Source organism: Pagrus pagrus (assembly GCF_965226575.1).
Source record: "Pagrus pagrus genome assembly, chromosome: 18".
Lineage (NCBI taxonomy): Eukaryota > Metazoa > Chordata > Actinopteri > Spariformes > Sparidae > Pagrus > Pagrus pagrus.
In genome coordinates this window covers 14594779-14615932 of record NC_140202.1, presented here as the reverse complement: position 1 = coordinate 14615932, position 21154 = coordinate 14594779, and the positions used below count along the sequence as shown (strand labels likewise).

The window sequence follows — 21154 nt, the reverse complement described above, 5'->3', positions numbered from 1 at the left end:
ACAGACAGCAAAGTCACAATACACACCAGCTCTGTCTCTTTTACTGAATTTATACAATTTAAACATTAGCCTTTGATTAAAAGGACTTATGTGTAATAATTTATATTCTTCAGAAATATATGGATATTTATGTACCGAAAAATATGCTATTGTGAGCTTGAAAATACCTCTGAGACAGTTATTTTGCTCTCGTCTTCGTAAAATAATAGTTATATAGTTTTTTATCAGATTCATCATATTCTTGTGAACTCACACTGTACATCAACTTAATGGCATGTTTATGTACATGGTGTAATGCTCTATATGTGTATTTGCCATTCCTGTCCACTTTTAGTCATAGTGTATTGGGATAATTGTATATGTGGATTATATGTGTGATGTTAAACCTATTCTGTGGAATGTCACTTAATAAACAGGTTTATTTAATTTATCCTTCCCTCACCATCCATTTAATGCTGGTTTAGAGATCAAATAGTCATCATGAAGCGTTTCTGTGATATTGAATGAATAATGTATCTCTCTGTCATTCAGTTTGGCATTGAGCCACTGAACACTTTCCACACTTTCTGCAGCGGCTGTGACATTTGACGAAGCACAACACCGTATGCAAAATGTGCGGCGTGTTTAAATGTCAACTTTTTGATGGTCGGAGAAAAAAATCATCATCTTTGCTTATCATTTGTTTGTGTGAAACAGTATATAGTGAATAAAACCGAGGTAAAATGTAATTAATTGAGAAAAAAGAGAATGTGTATATCCTTTAAAAGGTGCACTTTGTCATTTTGGAGAAGAAATTTCTTCTTCATTCTTCACTGACAGAACTCTCGTATTTGTCAAGTTCACAAGAAAATCTCAACTGCGTCATCATGTCACCTGCAGAACAACATGAGCAGAAAAACCAATATGAACTTTGCAATAAGACTATGCAGTTGTTCTGATGTCTACTCTTCACTGACAATTCTGCGATAGTGTTGCAGGGCATTCTGACATGAAAAAAACAATTTACAGGCTTTCACTTTGTATTGCAGTGTATTCTCTTCTCTCTAAAGTCACAATGCTTCAAAAACACCTCCCATGGAGTTACAGTTTTACCTCGAGGGTGCTCTGAAGGAAGATGGAAAACCCAGAATAATTAGTGAGAGTTTATCATGCAGTTGTGCGTCAGAAAAAACATTAACAAATTAACATCATATTTCATATTCTATACCACATAAACCGAAAGTGTTGTCACATTGTTGATCATTCAGGAAAAAACAGCACCAAATTGCCACAATAATGTGAAACCGTCTTAAAGCCACTTTGGCTGTGACTCAGAACTTCGCCTATGTGTATAGCTGTACAGAGGGCAGGTGATGTTCAAAAGACTGCAGAGTGGTGTCAAATTGGAATGAGTCAGTCCCAGGAAAGCCTTGCAGGTGTGTAATTTAGACCCTGAAATAAAGAAAAAGAGACTTGCTCTCAGAACTCGTGTTTCTTTCATGAGAGAAAGAAATCCCATTTGAAGCAATTTCTTCACCTCTTCAGACAGTTCTGACACGTGAGAAAATCATTTGTTGAGAGACTTAAAGGGAAAAAGGCTGTTTTTTTTTTATCACTTAAAGTAGAAAGCAGGGTATGGATCTTAACCTCAATATAACTACCCTTGCAGCTCTATCAGATGGTGAGTGGTCTCACAGCAGTCGCTTAATGCTGCTGGACTGTAGAATTCTTTGTTTAGGACTCGGGTTGGATTTTCCTCGACAGGATGTGAATCTACCCAACGACCCGCTCTACTACTTGCAAGAAAACCGGTGGGAGTCCTTGATAATGGCACCTGTACTGTACCTACGAAGATATAAGATACCTGTACTGTAGGTACATAGGGTACCATCCAGTTATCAGCTTACAGCTCAAAGCTTACTGTTAATTGTGATGCATTTGTTTTTGCATGGCTCAAATTTGAATTGAGCTGGTTTGGAATTATTCATTATAAGTACATATATATATCTTGTACTGGCTGTCGCTGAAGAAAACAGGACCAGGACATTCAGAAGAAATAGCTGCAAGTCAAACACACACTCACACTGCACTGCATGCACAGAGGCACACTAACAAATATCTTCTGAATAACTTTAATTGAGGCAGTTGAACTTTTTGACTTATTTTCCACCCATTCGCTGTCACAGATGCAGATGATTTACCTACTCGTGCCATTTAAAATCTCATAACCTGATTGAGTAGTGCCACAGGCCTCATACATATTCATCCGAGGCCTGATTATTGTAGATGATTTATGTCTCCTCGTGTCTGCTGTCAAGATGCTCACACTCTTGTTTCTTCCTGTCAGGATCTACGCAGCGTAACAGATAAATGGTGGTAATCACGTCAGGTGCAAAAAGATGAATGAATTACAAATGTGGAAAGAAAGGGGAAGAGTGTGAGGCAATAAAAACGACTGATTTTGATTTATGTTGATAAAATATAATTTTTCTTTGCATTTTAAATCACATTTAAATGCAAATGTATGTGATTTCCTTAAATTCACATTCTTTTCATGCAACAAAAGGTAAGTTCCTTTCATTGCACGCACAGGCGACGGATCATTGTCGGGAATCTATACATTTCTAATTGTCCTTAAAAACAGACAATAAACATTTGGCTGACTGATGCAGAGATGAGAACTAGATGCTGTAAGAATTGATTCAATCATGATTGCATAGGAGCTTGTCAAGCCTTATTAAGTTTGTAATATGGATACAGCTTATCCTACAAGGCTGTAGTTAATTAATATTGACAGTCTTTTAAGTCCTGCATGAACCCTTTGGGTAGAGCACATTGTCTGACACATCAATAATAATATTATTTTTAGAAAGCCTTTAAAATCTCAGTGTCGTGATCGCTGTGATGACTGTATTTGATCAAACCAATCGGGTATAAAAAAATATTGGCTGACTGAGCCACCATGTGGGCACCAACTGTTACTACACCTCTTCAACCTGCCAACAGTGTATGCCAATTAAATTTGAACACAAGCCATAAAAAAAACCTCTCAACACATGTTCAAACTCATATATTATTTATTACAATTAAATATTTTTCTTATATTACAGAGGTCCATTTGAAACCATACAAATAATCTGTGCTGTGATTAATATTTCCAAGATATTTCCAAAAAACGCCATGCAAAGAATAAGAACATAAACTCACATCAGAGGAACCAAAGTTTAGGTTTTTGTACACCTGGGGATGAAATTAAATTCATGTTTCGATACCTTCTCCGCTCTCTCTCTTTTTGGTGCAAACATTTCCTTGTGGTGATTCGAGATCAGACCAGCGTCTTCTGACAAAAATGGAAGGCATTTGGAAGGTGGGTAAAAACAACAGTAACTGCTCGTCCTTCTCTCAATGGAAAAAAATACAACACTTGGAATATATATATGGGCTTAATGGGAACAGGCACAGAGGACCAATTAAGACATAAGTATCACACATCTTGATTACACATAATTAGTTTGCTGAGTGATTCCTAAGGCCATAATATGTGCTGTGTGTGGTCTCTAACTGTGATTCAGAACACCGAGGGGGATTTTAAATTGCAGAACCAAATCAAACCAAATGTGTTTTTACCCAATTCTGCTTTGTAGTATTGTGCTGTGTAGGTTTTACTGCTGTGCATCCACCATCAATATGCAAAAAAATGTTTCAGTCAGTGGAGAGAGTCTGCGATATAACCTTTGGTTTTCTGAGAGAAGCAGGGTCTATTTTTTTATCCATTTTAGCCAATAATTATTAATAATTATAATATTAATCTGAGCAGCCTTGCTCCAATTGAAAGTCAAACATTAAATCCATTCTTTAATTAAAGCAAGTTCTATTTCTGCAAATGAACACACAAAATGTATCTACACCCACCCTTTGTACAGGGAGTAAAGCAGAAGTCAGCAGGATGTGGGCATTTTCGAGTGATACTCCACCCAAATCTATCTTTTGACTCTCACATAATCACCCACTGATCTTGTAAGGTGGCTCTAAGCAGTTTCCTCCCTCATGTACAGCGGTTGCGGTCAGCTTGAAACGTGTCGGATAAATAGGATTCAAATTATGGCAAAATTCAATGGTAAGCAGAAAGAGGAGTGGAGTTAAAACATCTCAAACAATCCTGCAAATTCTTCGCTGTCCATCCATATCTTCAGTATTGTCACTAACTCACCATTTGGCCAAAATATGGCTAAGAACACCGACTCCCTGCTGTGCTGTCAACCTTGTTGAAAAAAACTATATCTTTAACTGTAATTTGGCAAAAGGTGATAGTTTGGAACATAATGAGCACACAGATGGACAGTTGAGAGAAGGATCGTGAGAGAGAAAAGGTTGAGAAAAGTTTCTTTGGACATTGTTTGCTTTTTTTGTCCACCATTAAATCTTGTAACAACTGTAATCCACTGTAACTGCTAGGATTCAAGCTGACTGCAGCCGCTGCTCTTCAGGAAGCACAAACTACAAACTTTGAAGGATAAGTTCACCCAGATATGAAAGTTAAATTTTGTAGCCCACAAAACATTTCTGGAGTTTCACAGCAAATGAGCATTCTACTAAAATTTAAAATATTCTACTTTGGGTGAACTTATCCTTTAAGCAGTTGTTAAATAATCTACCACGCCTTTGTCTGTACACTAACTACGAAGCTAAAGCCGGCAGATGATTAGTTTCGCCTCGCATAAAGACTGAAAACAGCTATCAGCAAACTTGTTTTTATGCTTTCATTTTTTTTTAATAAACAATGTGCTAATTAGGGAGCTTTACAGGTGCTTTTGTTGCCTTTTCCAACAGAGCCAGATTTCCCCCTGCAGTCTTTATGCTAAACTCGGATAATCCACTGCTGCCTGCTTTAGCGTGAAGGTATGAGCGTGGTATCAATCTTCTCGTTTAACTCACCACAAGAAATTAATTAGGCATATTTCACAACATTTTGCGCGTTGGGTGTTCAAACGTGGGCAGACTCTTGTCAAAATAAGTGTTTATCGAGGATCAGTTAACCTTTCAGATCATAGGAGATCGACGGACCTGCGATGCATCTCCAGCATCTAGGAATCTGGATCAGCACACTAAAAAGCTTCATTACCCCAGGCTGATATCGGTACACATTTCTAAATGAAAGGCTGGGAATGTTCTCTAAGGCAGCAAGATAAAGGGCACAGGCTAATGGCAAGGTTAGGTTTAAATCATTGAAAAAAACTCAGCATTTAAAGGTGAAGAGGCAAAGCTTTATCATCTGAGGAGTGACAGGAGAATGACAGGGAGCTGGGAGAGGCCAAGGTGCGTTTTGGTCCTGCAGGTTAAGCATCTCTGGTCACATGTGTGCAGGTGTCCTTCAAAAACTGTATCTAAGATCCTTCCAAATAATCCAAATGGCTCCTCTAATCTGCCTGGAGGACTTCAACATCTCAACACAACATTTAGTAGGTTCGTATTGGGCAAGCAAGCTCAATCAGTTACAGAAATACTATTGCGAATGACTCACACACTTTTCATCTTAGACAGTGCAGCTAAGAAGGAGAGACAGCCTCGACCTCCTCTCTAAACAGGAATGAAAGCCACTCATCTAAAAACTCTATTCTTTAAAATTATCTTTTGAAAATAAATTATATTTTCTCAGTACAGAAATAAATACATATCTTCTCTCAAAACATAGGAATGAATCATCATCACAGATCTAAATGCTACACTGAATACATTACTCACCATCTCATCGGTGAACAAACAAGAATATAGGTGACTAACTGATGCCATCTGCCATGAACAGACACTCATCCAGATATATAAATGCAAATATACAGTTAGCTGACACCGGATGTCAAATCACACCTCTGGCGAACAGCTTTGAGAAAGAAAAATATTCCTAAGCATTGGCATAACAGAAAGCCCCTCAATGCTCGGCTCATTGGACATCTTCACACCGCGAAATCAAATCAACTGAACTGTGCTTTCTTTGTAGAGTGCAGGTCAGTACGGAATCGTGAAAACCACCACTGAGGGGAGTTTCAGAGTTACGGATATGACGTGAAACTTGTAATTCTCTCGGAAAGTATCGAGAGACGTAGCCACGTCCACATTTCATTGTTTGCTGTGCGTGGTAATCAGTAATCAGTGGTAATAAAGTTAAACTGGATTTAATCAAACCTTCTGATCCAAAATCTCTCATAACTTCATGAAAATGGAAATGTTAACAAGGGACAATTCACACCGAAAAACCAAAAACACATATTTTTCCTCTTATCTGTAGTGCTATTTACCCATCTCGATTGTTTCAGTTAGGAGTGTTGAGTTTTTGAGATATCGGCCGCGAGACGTCCGCCTTCTCTCTAATACAATGGAACTGGATGGTTTGTGGTGCTCAAAGCGCCAAATAAATACTCAACAGCAATGGATACATAGCACTACAGGTCAGATGAAAGCATGTATTTTGGGGTAAACTGTCCCTTTGAAAAATAAAATTGTTTAAAAATTGGATAATACACTAATCTGCTTTCTTACAAAGATTTAGATAAGAACATCGATACCACTCTGTCGTCTAAATATGTAGCTGGAGCCAGCAGCCGATTAGCTCGCTTTAGAACAAAAGCCTGGTCTTTGTGCTTACCTAAGCTAAAGTAAGTTAAGATAAAGCTAAGCTTAACCAACCCAGCTTCGTCCAAAGCCAGTGAAAAACGCTAACTTAGGAAAACCCTTTCCCTTTGTTTCCAATCTGTATGCTAAGCTGGCTGGCAGTAGCTTCATATTCACCAGACAGACATGAGTGTAGTATAAATCTTTTCATCTAACCCTCGGCTAGAAAGTGTGAAAGCAAATTTCCCAAATAACAACACTAGAGCTCTTCTGTAAGACCTCTGTCTGCAGTGCCTCGTAGAAAACCGCATGTTTCCGCATTCAGATGGACATTGTGCAGCTGCAAATTACAGAGGAACCAAACGACAAACGTGATTAAATCTCCAGTCACTCTGAAAACTCTTTGCTTCTCGTCTCTTTTCAGGAACGGATGTGGCACGATATGCATCAAATTTTCTTTAGCCATGGCGCATCATTGAGACACACTGTGTGTCTGATATCTGTCAGGCAGACAGTAATTCACATGTAACATCAACTTCTCTTCGTATCTATCAAATGTCACATTTCTAAGAGCTACAGTAGCATTTTCTACAGCAGAGTACGTTCAGGTTCTTCACACAGCTGCTACGACACCAGAGAGCCATGTAGGATAAAGACCATTTACACTGCCATATCAACTCTTATACAACATGTCAGACCATTACGTATACTAAATAAATGTGTGGCATGTAAGTATGAACACGAGCGTCCAAAACAAAATCATTTAAAGAACAGCTCATCTCTCATCCTTCATCCTGAACTTCCAGTTCCTCTCACACAGGCAGCAGGTAGGTACGTAGCTAATTAAAGTCGTGGAGGATGAAACCGGAGTAACATTATCTCACGTCCCATAGCATCATGTGTCACGCCCCGTCAGATGCTACTGCAGGTTCTTGAGGAGGCGTCCGTAGCGGAAGTCATAGACGTGTCGACAGAAAAACACAAGGTCTGGGTCGACGTCATCGGGCACACAGTGGTGGGTGGGCATGGCACTGCCAACAACAGGTGGCACCACGAGGGAGGCGGCACTGTCACGTACGCCGTCCCTACGGCGTTTTACCAAGGCACAAAATCTGCAAAAAGAACATCAAACTCAATCAACGACCAACTGTCTGAGAACTGAGGAAACCTGCCCGCTTTTAATGTTAAACATCATGCTTTTTTTTTTTTTTGAGTTAATCCAGCGGGTGTTTGAAAAACGCTTCAAAAAGGAGCACTGTCGACTTTTCTCAGCAGGACCGTGTAATCTTTCAAAAGCAATATGTTTTCGTGCAGGGAAAATGCTTCAAATAAATACGCCAAAGCCACAATGAAAGGTAAAAATGCTTTCTCTCTTACCGGCAATACTGTGCCAATGTTAGGACATAGCATTTGTCTTCAATACAGGCCACACTGTTCACATCCTGGTGACGAGATGCAAAGACCTCATTCTGGAGAAAAGAAAGTTGTTTGTTGTAAAAAAAAACATCTTCCAGCAAGGCTCAAAATTAAACATGTGTTCCCCTAAAGCCTTCACAGTCTGCACATGTACACAGGGACTTTAAAAGACAACATCTGTATGTTTCATTGAACGCGATCACCTTCACCTCCAGGTGTGAAGACAGTTTCACAGGAGGAAGATGCTTCTTCCTCTGAGTCAAAGCCATGCTACTGTTCTCACACCGGTGCCATGATGTGTTTGTTGTTTGTTAGTGTAGCTGAGAAACGACAGACTTCATGCGGTTTATTGTTTCTGGAGATTTAATAAAGTGCAACTTGTTCCTCTGGGAGATGACTGACAACAGGAAGCGAGCGCAACAGAAGCTGCTGCTCAACATGTGTGCCTGCCTGTGTGCATGTGTGTTTGTTCAGTCGCTCCTTCAGACACACTTTCTGTTACTGACTCGAGCCGAAATCTTAGAAGTCTGCTCTTGAATTGTAATTTTCCTTTTGAGGCAAACTACATAGTGTATAAATAGGAACAATTGGAAGGCTGAGCTAAACGGAAACACATTACTGTGTCGCAAAATTATCCCACAATTAAAGTATTTTCTTAGAGAAAAGCGAAAAGTCACAACAATGAGCCATGATATGAGGAAAACGTGTAAAAGATCAAGCTGAAGAACAACCCTTCATGACTGTTATTTCCTTATATGGAGGCACTTTGGATTGTATTACAAGGATTACACCACGGACACTTACCAACAGATTTGTTTGTTGTCAATAAATCTCATGAAAAGTCCAAAACCAACAATGCATTAATCGTTTTCTCGGTACTTTCCAACTTCCGTCTGCAACAAAACCATTTGTTCCTACTGAAAATCTTTCAAATCAGGTCAAAAAATATATAGTTTCACTTGGAGAAAGGGAGTGTTTATTGACAGATAGTGTAATTAGGCCATTTGTGGCGGACTTTTTTCAGCTGTGGATTAATACGCATTTGTCACTCTGGTAGAGTGCTTACAACAGCAGGACTGTGTGTGTGTGTGGGATTGGCTCAAAATAACTTAGGGGCCATGTTTATGATAATGAAGGGGCATGTCACCCAGAGGAGCCGTGTGGCTTGTTGTTTCTAATAGTATCTGGACAACAATGGAGGTTAATGACACAGAGGAATAAGCTATATCAGGCTTTGTTTACACAGATGGTACTTGTGAATGAGATCAATTCATTGTTGGCTTTGTTCTATTCAAGGGATTTGTTGATAATAATTAATATCATAATAATATAAGCCTTATCATTTAAAATGTCAGCCAGTTTTAAAAGTCACTTCAACTGATGGTTATGTGAGGTTCACCTGAGAGACTTAAAAGCTAAAATGACACGAAGCATGAATATTCTTCTTCCTAAGTCTGAAATCCCATCTCATCTCAGTTTAGGATGACATTTAAGATTTTTGGTATTACAGAAACATGTTTCCTAACCGCATATTAGAAAACATCCCATCTTATCTTAGGACACATCCTCAATCGGCATCCTGAATCCTAAGTCAGGATGGTGTGGACCCGAAATTCAACATAATAATAGAATAATAATAATTATAAATTCCAACTTCTGGGGTATGGTGCCATTCCCAGCTCTGACTTCTGACTGAACTGTGCATTCTGGTCGGCCGACCACTCAGAAACCAGTTTAAAAGGATTTGCTTCTCACCTCACAATGTATATCGGGGTTGCGCCCCCCCTGTGTGTGTTCTGGACGGTAGTACCAAAACAAACTCATCATCATCTCTCCTGAAGAAGAGAAAAAAAAAACATGTGGTTCACTTCAGCTCTGGAGCCCATTATTATTGTATCAGTTCAGCATCTGTTGAGCTGGAAGTGTGCAGAGCATGTGTCCTACCTGATTCTGGCTCTTCCCACAGAGCTGAGATCTTGGCCACGTAAGGCAAAGTCTTCTTCCTAGGTCCAGATTTCAGCAGAACAGTGTCTCTGACCCGGATCAGATCCCCGTCCCTCTGGACTCCCTCGTAACACCTCCTCAGCACCAGAGCCTCCTCTTCCTGGGAACAAAGGCAGCAGAAATACTCACTCCTCAAGCAGCCATGAAACTGATAAGCTGTGAGAAGCTGTGGAGTAAAGAGCTCGAGGATGTGATTTTAATGACTTCTGAGTCTCAAGAGAAATGTGGACAGTCAGGTGTTTGGATGAAACTCAAAAAACAGTGACAAGCCTGTGATAAATTATCCCAAACTCTCTCTGGACACCCGAGTTAAACAACTTACACCGTATTTAATTACAAGCGGCACCATCGTGGTTGCGTCACAACGCACCAGCGTGACTTTCTCTACGTACCACTGAGAAAACCTCCTTCTGAAAGGGCAGGCCGACTGGCTGCCAGCCGTTGGTGGTTTTTTGGCGGCTGTTCTTCGGCTGCTTGGCAACCGTCCGCTCTCCGACGCTGGCAGGGCTGAGCTTCTGTTTCTTGTCCCTGTTGAGAGGGCAGACAGCCGAGCTGATGCTGCCGGTGCCGCGCGCGCCAGACCTCGACCCGCTGGGCGACTTGGCACTCTGCGGGCACTCCTTCGCCACCTGCAGCGGAGGCTGCGGTTGGCTGGGGTCGGACAGCGGAGTCTGAATGTGGGGCACTGATTGGCCGGCTGGAGGCACAGTGGGAACGGGGCAGCCAGTAAGGACTCTGGGGCTGGGACAGATGGGGATGGAGGAGGGACTGTGATGGTCATTGAGTGTTGATGAGTAGTCGTCTGAGGAAGGAACAGAAAAGATAATGGAGTAGAGTGGCAGAGAACATGCACAGTCCTTAAAGGAGCAGCAACAGTGATCAACCATCTTTAACAAGGTTACATAATGGAGACATGAACGACACTCGGTTGTTATTAGTTCTGCTGAAGCAGCAGAAAAAACAAACGGAGCCTCAATTAAGGTCAATTATAGCCTTAAACAGAGCAGACGCACACACACACACACACACACACACACACACACACACACACACACACACACACACACACACACACACACACACACACACACACACACACACACACACACACACACACACACACACAGACTGACACACACACACACACACACAAGACATCCCTTGTGATAAACACTGGTGCTAACTGTGTGAAATAATAACAGGTTGTGTGCACCCCATGACATAGCTGTGGTGTCGACATTATGTTGAAATCATGATAAATTTATTTCAGCGTGATCTCTCAGCTCCCAGGATCGAAACGGCAGCAAATACAGGTTACATGTCATTAGATGCACCCAGCACACTGATGGGTGTGTATCTAATAAGGATCAGTTAAGAGTTTAAGCACAAGACCTTTGATGAACAAATAAAATCCGATGTGTTGTTACAGATTCAACGGCCCTGCAGTGTTAATGGCAAAGTAAATCAAAGTTGCTTAACCACAAAACACCCAGCCACAGCCACAACGTTAAAATGCTGCTTACACTGTATTGATAACCCAGTGGGCAGGCATGGGTAGTAATTGATTACATGCTCACATAAATAATTGTATATATGTTCAGTATTGTTGTAGCATGAAGGAACAACAAATGTTAATTTTGTTGTGCAACCTTGTGTTGGATAACAACAAATAAATTACCTTGTCGCTATGCATCTGTTTTGATATGTTTATGGAGAATATTTGCGGATGTTAAAGTTTTGGAGCTGCATCCGTTTTTTTAGTATAAGGTGCAATACTTTCAATGTTTTATACAGTAAGTTTAAAGTATTTTATTATAATTTTTATCCTGTATCTTAAGCAGTACGTTTTCAGAGAATGGTTGAAAAGAAGGACTTTTTGTTGAAGTATGCATCAAAATTACGCTTGGACTCAACAGCTTAAGTGGGCATTTTTAGGAAAAAGACGGAGCCACACTAACATTTGGTAAACTGTGGCCAAATGTGGTGATTACACAACAGATTTACAAAAACAGTGAACTGACTCTGTTATGTTAGTGGCAGCAACATCACGTGAAGTTTTGCAATGCCCCTGGCTGTATTGATTTAACATGGTTACATTTGATTTGATTTATAAAAGGATGATCATTCATTTTCTTCTGTCACATAGTGTTGCTTTAGGTAAATGATGTGAATACCTCTGCAACTGCTGCATAGGAGCATTATTACATAATTATATCATTATTTTATTTCAGCCGCACACCCACACAGGTGTTTTCACGGCTAATTAGACCTCTGCTTGGGCGTTTGTCGGGTGGAGACTTGATGGGAATGACATGAGGTCCCCAAAGTCCATGTGTGAGTTGTTTCCCGCCGATCAGGTGCAACAGAATGAACAGGAGAGCGAGGGAGATGTCAGTCAAACCTGATCTGTACTGAGAGGAGGTCTCATCAGGCGGAAAAGTGGAATCGCCCGTGTGGGTGGACAACAGGTCTTTTCACCACAAGACGTTTTGACTCGTCAGGGCAGGAAGAGCACAGGCGTTGCTAATGACATTAACAATGGATCTGCTCTATTCAAGTCTCCTGGATGCAGGATAACAAGAGAAGCAGCTAAATGGAATTCAGCCGTCGTTAGTTCTACTTTTTTACACCTGTGACATGTCAAAATGTCTGCCATGAAAAAGGACTATTTGTGAGGATCACCGCTGAGATGAAGGCTGTCGGTGCTATTGTAGACAAGAGTCTCAACCCTCCTCGCAGCCTGACCTGGTTTTGGCTGCTGGAGACCACAGAGAGAGGGAGAGGGAGGGAGCAGCTGAGGTGCAGCAGTACTCTGGTGTGTGTTCCTGTGCTATTAGTGTTGTTTTGAGGTCACGTTCAGGTGTTTTTAACCACACATTTGCACATTCAGGCAGACACACACACACAATCTCACGTCCACACACACACACACACATCACAAAGACTTTTCCTGTTCTGCTTCACGTCTCTGACTCGAACACAGTCACTAACTGCTGACACTGGAGCTCATACAATCAGCTCATTAGGTTTCAGCTGCACAGGCCTTGTATTCACTTGTCCGGCAGCTTGTATTCAAACTTAGACAAAAGAGGTCTTGCCCTTTATCTGATATTTTTTTTTGTTACCTCCCACTCAAGTGACATTCCAAAATGGGAGATTAAAAACACCCGACATAATAGCTATTCTCAGCACATTGTACTGCTTTGGCAGCCGGATTAGGAGGGGAGCACTGCATGCAAAATAAGATTATAACTATAGTGCGCTCATGAATGTTGAATACTTAAACTTATTAGGAAGTCTGACTGTCTTACTTAAAGGGGTTGATGGTTTTACACATGACGTTCAGCGACTCAGCCTGTGTAGATAGTTAAGTTTCTCTCGCGGCTCGGCAGGGAGCTCCCTATAGTCGGAGAAAATCACTCTGATAATGCCACTGAACAACACAAAATTACTGGAGTGACCTTTTAATCAGCACTCCATGATGTCTGGTCTTCACCATCTCACACAACTACATGTACACCGACTTACTTTATTACCAGAAAAACAGCTTTTTTTTTTAAGCACATCAAGGTTTTCTTCAGTTTTTTGGATTCATAGTCTGGATGTGTTAAAGTATCCTCTTTTGTCACAGGCTTTTTGTACGTTGTAGGCATAGAAACTTTGCGTTATTATTTTTAGCTATGAATGCCCTGTTGTAATGCAAGGAATTATTATTCTGTCAAATGAATCGTACTTTTGAGGGGCTAAACGTGCTGGAAAACTCATGAAACTTTGCACATGCATCACACGTGGTTGGATTTTATGGGTTTTGGCCAAAAGGTGTGACACGTGACTATCACACTTGGATCTACAGTGAAAGCCTCTTGATGCCATGACTTCAACCCAACAGGAAGTCAACAATCTTGAACTCTGTGCTCATTTTCACCCGTTTACACGTGTCCTTGTTTAAGCTGATGTGACTGAAAGCTTCAGAAAAAAACAAATAAGTGGAGCCTGTGGCACAAACTCTCTGTCAAGCTGCTATTTCCACAGTCAAACCTTCAAGCTCAAAATTCAAGTTCACCTTCATTACATCCCTGCCATCATGACAGATACCTGTGCATTAACTCAACAACACTGACACACTGCTGATGTTTGACAGAGAGTAAACCTGCTAATGTCAAATCGTGCGTCTGCTCACCTCTTTTGATGCCGTGGTTACATGTGGTGCAGTCTGTGGGGTTGAAGGAGCACCCTCCTCTGGCGATGGCTGGAATCACACTGGTGTAGGAAGAGTAGCCCTTGATCCTGCAGGGCTCTCCGTAGCACGCCTCCACTGAGGTGCAGCAGTACACTGGATGGGTAATCCCTGAGGGCTGCGGACTGGTGCTGGGGAGCAGCTTGGCTCTCTTGCCGCTTCTTGGGCATAAAGTGAGGGGTGATATGGGAGAGGGGGAGTTGTCCGGGTGGCTGAAGTGAACGTAGTAGCCGGGGAAGCAGGTGTACGTGTGCGGGCTGATGGTTATGGCTGCTGGGTGGGTGGACTGAAGATGGTGGTGGTGATGATGATGGTGGTGATGGTGGTGGTGGAACACCTCAGACAGTGAGCCGTCCTCTGGTTCCTTGAATGTCTTGTCCTCCAGGAAGAGGGCCAGTCTGTGACAGTACTCGACGCACCTCTCCTGGGAGCAGCAGTAGCAGGAGGACACCTCGGCCTCCACCTGCTCCTCTTTGATTGTTTTCAACGGGAACCCCAGTGAAGAGCCACGGTGGAGCGAATGTTTGAGACACTCCTCTCCTCCTGCGGTGCCCTCCCACTCTGGATCCAAAGCCTCGCTTTTACACAAACTACAGCAGCCCTGGATGGTCGAGCCCGGCTGGGAATGAACCGGCTCCTCTGTACCCTGTTTTCTGTGCTTCAGTTGGTCCTCATGTTTGGGACGTGTTCGTCTTTTGGTCTGCGTTGTTTCTCCACACGCCAGCTTCCCGCTCGTCTCATCCTGAGTCGCAGCCGCTGCTTCACCTCCGCTTTCCGGCTTGGGCTCGGTCTTCTTTTGCCTTTTGGGTCCGTACGCGGTACTGGTGAGCTTGAGCAGCGTCGCAGCAGTGAGGCCGGCCTGACGTCGAGGCGTCGGTGCAAACAAAGCACACCAGTCGATATCTTGAGCCTCCACTGCTGACCGCCTCTGCTTTTTAGGTCTTTCTTTTGGGTCCGCTTTCCCTCCTGAAGGAACCTTTTTGGTTTTATGACCTTTATGTTCAGTTTTAGCTGGATCTTCATTAGCAGGCTGCAGTTTCTTTGTGAGATTCGACGTGAGGGAGTCGTCTCTGTAGAGCAGCAGGCTGTTGACAGCCTCCGCATTCAGAGATGCCATTCTCCGCCTGCGGGGCTCAAAGACAGGTGCGGGCAACATGAGTAAGGCGTCAGATCGGTTGATTTTTGGTTCAGGTGCTTTCTGATTGGCTGTTGAAGTTTTCTTAAATCCAGATTTGGTCCGTCTTTGAATGGAGCTGGAGTGCAGCTTCTTTTTGACTTTAACGCTTTTTTGTTTCCCCGTTTTTGGTGCATCCTTTCTCTTACCCACGTCTCCTTTCTCCTCCAGACGGGTGAGCAGGACGCAGCAGTCCAGTGCCTCTGCATCACCCACCGCCAGTGTCTTCTTTCTGTGTCGGTGTGACTCTTTCTTATCCTTCTTCTTCTTTCCTCTCATCTCATTCTTTCTCTCTTTCCCTTTTGTCACACCACCTCCTTTCCCCTTGCCTCCCTTCTGCTTTAGGGGCTTCCTGCATTTCACAGGCTGGCTCCGCTGAGCTTTCACCATGGTCTCAGCATCCGCAAGAAGATCCACCTTCTTTTCTTCATCCACAGGGTCGTACGATGTCGGGTTTGAGCTCAGAGAGACCCTTCAGTGAGCATCATCATGGATCAGCACCTGGGTCCATGGGGAGACACAGATCATAGATTTAAGTTTAAAGCTTAAGCCACAGAGACGCTTACAAAGCTCTGCTAATTAAGTGTTTAACACATTTATTTCCTATAAACTCCTCACAATAAATGTCCCCTGTTATTTTGTTATCTAAAGCTTTTACTATGAAGCATCAAAATCAGAAAATTCGGTGTTTTCACCAGCAACGACTGCGGTAAAGCTGAAAGCAAACATGATGAAACAGTAAAATAAAGTCAAGAGGATACCTGAAAGTAAAAACGGGGACGTAGGAGAGAAACCGAACTTCAAAACACAGAGGTTACAAAAGTACAGAGAGCTGAGCACACAGACACTTTAAAAAACGCCTTTGTCTCTGGTCTCTTGCACAGACATGAGTTGAATCTTGCAACACAGGCTTCTTTGAGGGGGAGAGGGGAGCTGTGGAGCATAACCACAACCTGTTTGGAGGCAGGGTGGAAGTCTTCTCAAAAGCACTTCATACATGCTAGAACCAAAATCAAATATCAGGATATTTTTAACCAAATAACTCAATGTGGATATAGCGACAATATTATTTTTAACACAATGAGACTTGATCATCAGTAATGTGGATTTAATGACTAAGAGGGGGAAGGCAAGAATCAGAACAAGTAGATCAGTCTGGTGAGCTCAGAATATTGCATCACTTTACTGTAATGCAGCTTTTAAAACCAGGAAAAGACAACACTTAATCCACTTCAGGATAAAACAGTATCCCATATCTAAGATGACACATAGTCTCATATCATGATAATGATGATATCGATGTATTGCCCAGCCATAAAAAGCCCCAGTCGACTTCATTCTTGTAGAATCTGAGCGTGACTTCATGTAACAGACTGGATCCTTTGATGAATTATTTAACAACAGGTTTTACTTTCTTAGTTTTCTGTCAATTTCCAGACCACTTAGACAACCTTTCTGACTAACATGCAAACCACACTGCTCCCACAGAACGGAGAAGAAAATGAAATAAAGAGCACATTATGTTATGTCAAGTCAAAGCCAGAGGCTTAGAAAACTCCAACCTCTTGCTCTTTAAAACATTTAGATCATGATATATTAATTAATTCTGCTGTGGCTGCTACAAGTTCTCCAAATTAAAAAAAAAAGATTGCCTTTTTGTCCCTTTGTATGGAAAATGACCATTTTCAGGTCCTTGAACCCATGTTGAGGCACATTAATGACTCACACAACCACCAGGAGCCCAATATTGCAAACATTCACCCACTCACTGATAAAACACAGAGGCACAGCGAGATGTGGCATTTAGGTGATGTGTTCAATGTTTGATTTGAAGTGATTTGGATGTGTAATTCACAATTCCACACCGATTTAATTTTGGACACAGCCTGTAGCTGATCTCTTACCAAAGAGTAGGTCGTTAGATTAAACATGAAAAGACTGCAAAGACCATTTCCCAGCGAAGGACGACATATTTCAATTTCTACAAGGTCAAAGAGGCGGCAAACTCTTTGAAATCACAGCGAGGTGTGAAATTACAAAATAATTCTCTGACAAAAACAAAACAGTACGAGCGATTGACTCATAAACTGATCCTTATTCCGCCAAAACTGGTGCCACGAACACTCATCACACAATAACATCTTCAGTTTCCATGTCAACAGGCCGCTTCATCAAAGCATCTCCAGCACCTTTACAGTGGAGGATTGACGATGAGCTTCACGATGCTCAGCTGATCACACAAGTGTTCCCGCTCATCTAAACACACACACACACACACACAAAAAAAGCCTCACTGAGAAAAAATCCTTTCAAGATCCCGATGATTCAACCGCCGGTGACCTTTATGCAATGACACTCCTGCGTGCAGCATAAAGAGATGGATCATCCTTCTTGCTGCAGCCCTGGAACACAATTAGGCCACTTGACCTCCAAGAACTAAGTCAACACGGGTCTGGTTTTCATATTAAGTGACTCTTCGGGGAGAAAACCATTCAGCTTTGGCAATCACATGCTCTCTCAGGAATGAATATGTCTGAATCTAAGTTTCCATCAATACCTCACAGAAACATGAACCATTAGGAGACTTTAAAACAAGCTGCTGTACTGTATATGTAGTTTTCTACAAACAGGATTAGGATTAGCAGGATTATACAAAAACTAGTGAACGGGTGACCACGAAACTTGGATGGAGGATGGGTCTCCCAAAATAGACCTCATTAAATTTTGGTGTGGATCCAAAATGATGCGAATTACTTTATCATCTACTGACTGTTTCAGCACTAAATGAATGACGTACACAGTGCACATGCAAGTTAATAACAAGGGTTTGACTTCATTTTGAAAGACAATGCACTACCTCACAAATAAAATCCCAAATTCTTGTAAAAACAGTCTTGACTCGCACCAAAATTCTGATATACATGAGGCCATAATTGGGTTAAAATTCCAGGACCATATCGGGACAAAAATGTCTTCTGGAAGTATCTCTGGTATTGACGATAACTGTCGGCGCTGATTGCAATGTGAGCTGCTCTTATATGCCCATTTATGCTCCCACTGTTTTCTTCCTCTGAATCAAAGCGCATCACATCATGTCTGAATGTCATTTTTGTGCACGCTATCCTGTTTTTAGAGTGAGCCACTGAGAGTTGCAACTAAGCTTTAAATGACTCTGGAGGGGCAGTCAAGGGGAGATAATGTGTGTGTGTGTGTATGTGTGTGTGCACGCTGCACGTAGTCTTTGCTCATAATACATACAGAACAGCTGATTTGTGTTTACCGGCACTGCTACCGGTAACAGTCACAATAACTCAATCCACTTTCTCGCGGTGAAATAACGTGTGTCAAAAAGAGAATGGCGACAGGATGTGACTCAGAAACGAACGCAAATTCTGCTCAAGCCGTTTCTGCACTGCATAATAATTACAGATTAATTCAATCAACAGCTTATTTAAGCACTAGAGTGTTTACGCGATTTTCTCATCACCAAGCGTGCAACAAATCTGCTGTTCTTTCATTCTGGTGACGCGCTGATGTGTAACACCCGATGAAGGGTCGGGAAACCAAAGCAAGGTGTGGTTCCTGACGGTTTGAGGAGTTTTATTCTCAGGAACAACATCCTCTATTCTTGTAGTTGGATATCTGTCGTAGCATTTTATGTCATCTTACAATAATTGAGAGCATGCTCAGGGTTGAGTCGTACCACAGACACAAACCCAGGCTGACTCCGGAGTGGACGCAACTATCTGGCTGGACATTTCTTCAAACCATCTCATAGCTCAGCCCGCCTTTATTGCCAAACGACTCGGTGAACCGTGAAATGCAATCCATGAGAGAGAAATTTAATTTCCAGATAACAAGAGGACAGCAGGAGCCTCACATTGAGTTTCTGTCTGAGGATATCAAATCAAGTTGCTTCATTTGAATAAGACAAGCACGCACAAAGGAAGGACAGGAGCTCAGAGCAGGGCATCATTATTTTAGTCAGCTGGAACGTCACCACACTGACCGCAACAGATAAAACCACAGAGTTTAACGCTAAACCGACTTGCTTTTACACACCGTTAAGAAACTTAAACAGGTTGCCGCTTTAGAGGCACTTTGTGCACCCGGCCTAATGCATAGCATTAACACCAATAGCTGCATGCACCCACACACACTACATTTGTGTGAGGACATTTTGTTTGCTTGGTGGGTTTTTTTTAGTTCCCCCAACCTAGAACCATTTCTGGCTTATATAATAAGATAAATAAAATTAAATAGATAGAAATTAGAACAATATGTGTATCTATATTTGAAGAAACCCTACAGGTGTGTTTAAGAAACGGTACAGAATGACATCTTTTAAGTGTAATTTTGCCATTTTGAGGGTTTAAAGGAAAGGTCACCCCAAAATGAAAATGCAGCCATTATCCACTCACCCCCCTGCTGATCAGAAGTTGGGAGAAGTTTCACAGTCCACCAAACATTTCTGGAGCTTCACGGCTGAACAGAGTCGCAGCGTTCTCCTTCTACTTCTGTCATTTAGGAGAATCTGCAACACTGTTTTGCTGTGAAGCTCCAGAAATGCTTGATATGATAGATATGTGAATTTATCCTTCATGAGATAAATCTGAGGGGTCATAAGATGATTAACGGGAAAAGACAAAATCAGAAACCCATTTCGTCTACATTCATTTATGTATATTCTTTAAACTTTTCTCTAAAAACTGAAATACTGTCCAGTTTCACCTTTTCATGCCTTATACAAGTTTTATTTCAGTTATTTCTAACTGATCACGACTTACAGACAAAACAAAGCAGGATAACAAGAAAAGCATTGCCTTGTTTTAGCTACACGCAGGCCATTTAGATCAATGTTTCATAACCTTTCTGGCCTGTCACTGTCAATTTGTGATCCCCTCGTCACAGGTTATGACCTCAATGGGGATGTGAGCTGTGAGAATGTTAACTAAAGAGCGATTTTTAAGGTCCCCAGAACACTGTTTGAAGCTAGAAAGGTGGCGGGGTCCGCCAAATGAAATTGCGTCGTCCTTTAAGGTCAGTTTGTTTGTTCAGTTGATTGGTTTATGAAAACAAAAGGTTTGTTTATTTAGTTTGTTTAGGCTTTAAAAAAAAAAAAAATCACAATGAATTTTCTCTCCTGATTACAGTTTCTTGTAGTGGACCTTTAAATACAGCATCCAGCCTTTCACAAGATAAAGGGAATTACTAGAAGCAGAAAAATGAACACGTACTTGTGTTTGGATCGACTCCTATCCTGTTAATCATCCAGTGACCCCTCAGATTTAATCTCTTGCAATAATTTTAAGAGAAAAAAAAAATATATATGTTTTTTCTTTCTAATCTCTTTCAATTATCTTGTAATGCCCGGGCTGGTAAACCAAATGGAAAGACGTGTTTCTACATTCCTTAAACGCTCTGCAATTTAAAGGCAATGGAGCATAATTGACACATAAAACCCACTTAATAGTATTTTTCACATTATGGATTTCACCCTTCTATCTCCTCCTGCTGATGGCATATTAACTGACTGTAGTTTGCCCTGTATATGAGGAAGAGGAGGAGGAGGAGGAGGAGGCTGTGCTGCCTGGCTGTCTCACACACACACACACACACACACACACACACAGAAGAAGAAGGACATGGTGTAGAGCTGTCATCATGAGAGAAAAAGCCCCGAGGCAAGAGCTCTAAGCTGCTGCTGAGCTGTGTGTGTGTGTGCGGCTTCACATATC

General features: G+C 41.7%; 1 protein-coding gene across 2 annotated transcripts in view; it reads right to left on the bottom strand.

Annotated features, from left to right (window-relative positions):
- Window positions 1-3034: 3034 nt before the first annotated feature.
- Window positions 3035-21154, bottom strand: part of bahd1 (bromo adjacent homology domain containing 1) — a 32328-nt gene continuing 14208 nt past the window's right edge. For both annotated transcript variants that reach the window (XM_084382250.1, XM_084382251.1), the window contains exons 2-7: window positions 14186-15917; window positions 10398-10807; window positions 9946-10105; window positions 9757-9836; window positions 7963-8054; window positions 3035-7697 (exon numbers count right to left, since the gene is read on the bottom strand). In XM_084382250.1, the coding sequence (XP_084238376.1) occupies window positions 7505-7697; window positions 7963-8054; window positions 9757-9836; window positions 9946-10105; window positions 10398-10807; window positions 14186-15806 (2556 nt within the window). In that variant the 5' untranslated portion in view covers window positions 15807-15917 and the 3' untranslated portion in view covers window positions 3035-7504. The remainder of the gene's footprint in view (window positions 7698-7962; window positions 8055-9756; window positions 9837-9945; window positions 10106-10397; window positions 10808-14185; window positions 15918-21154) is intronic.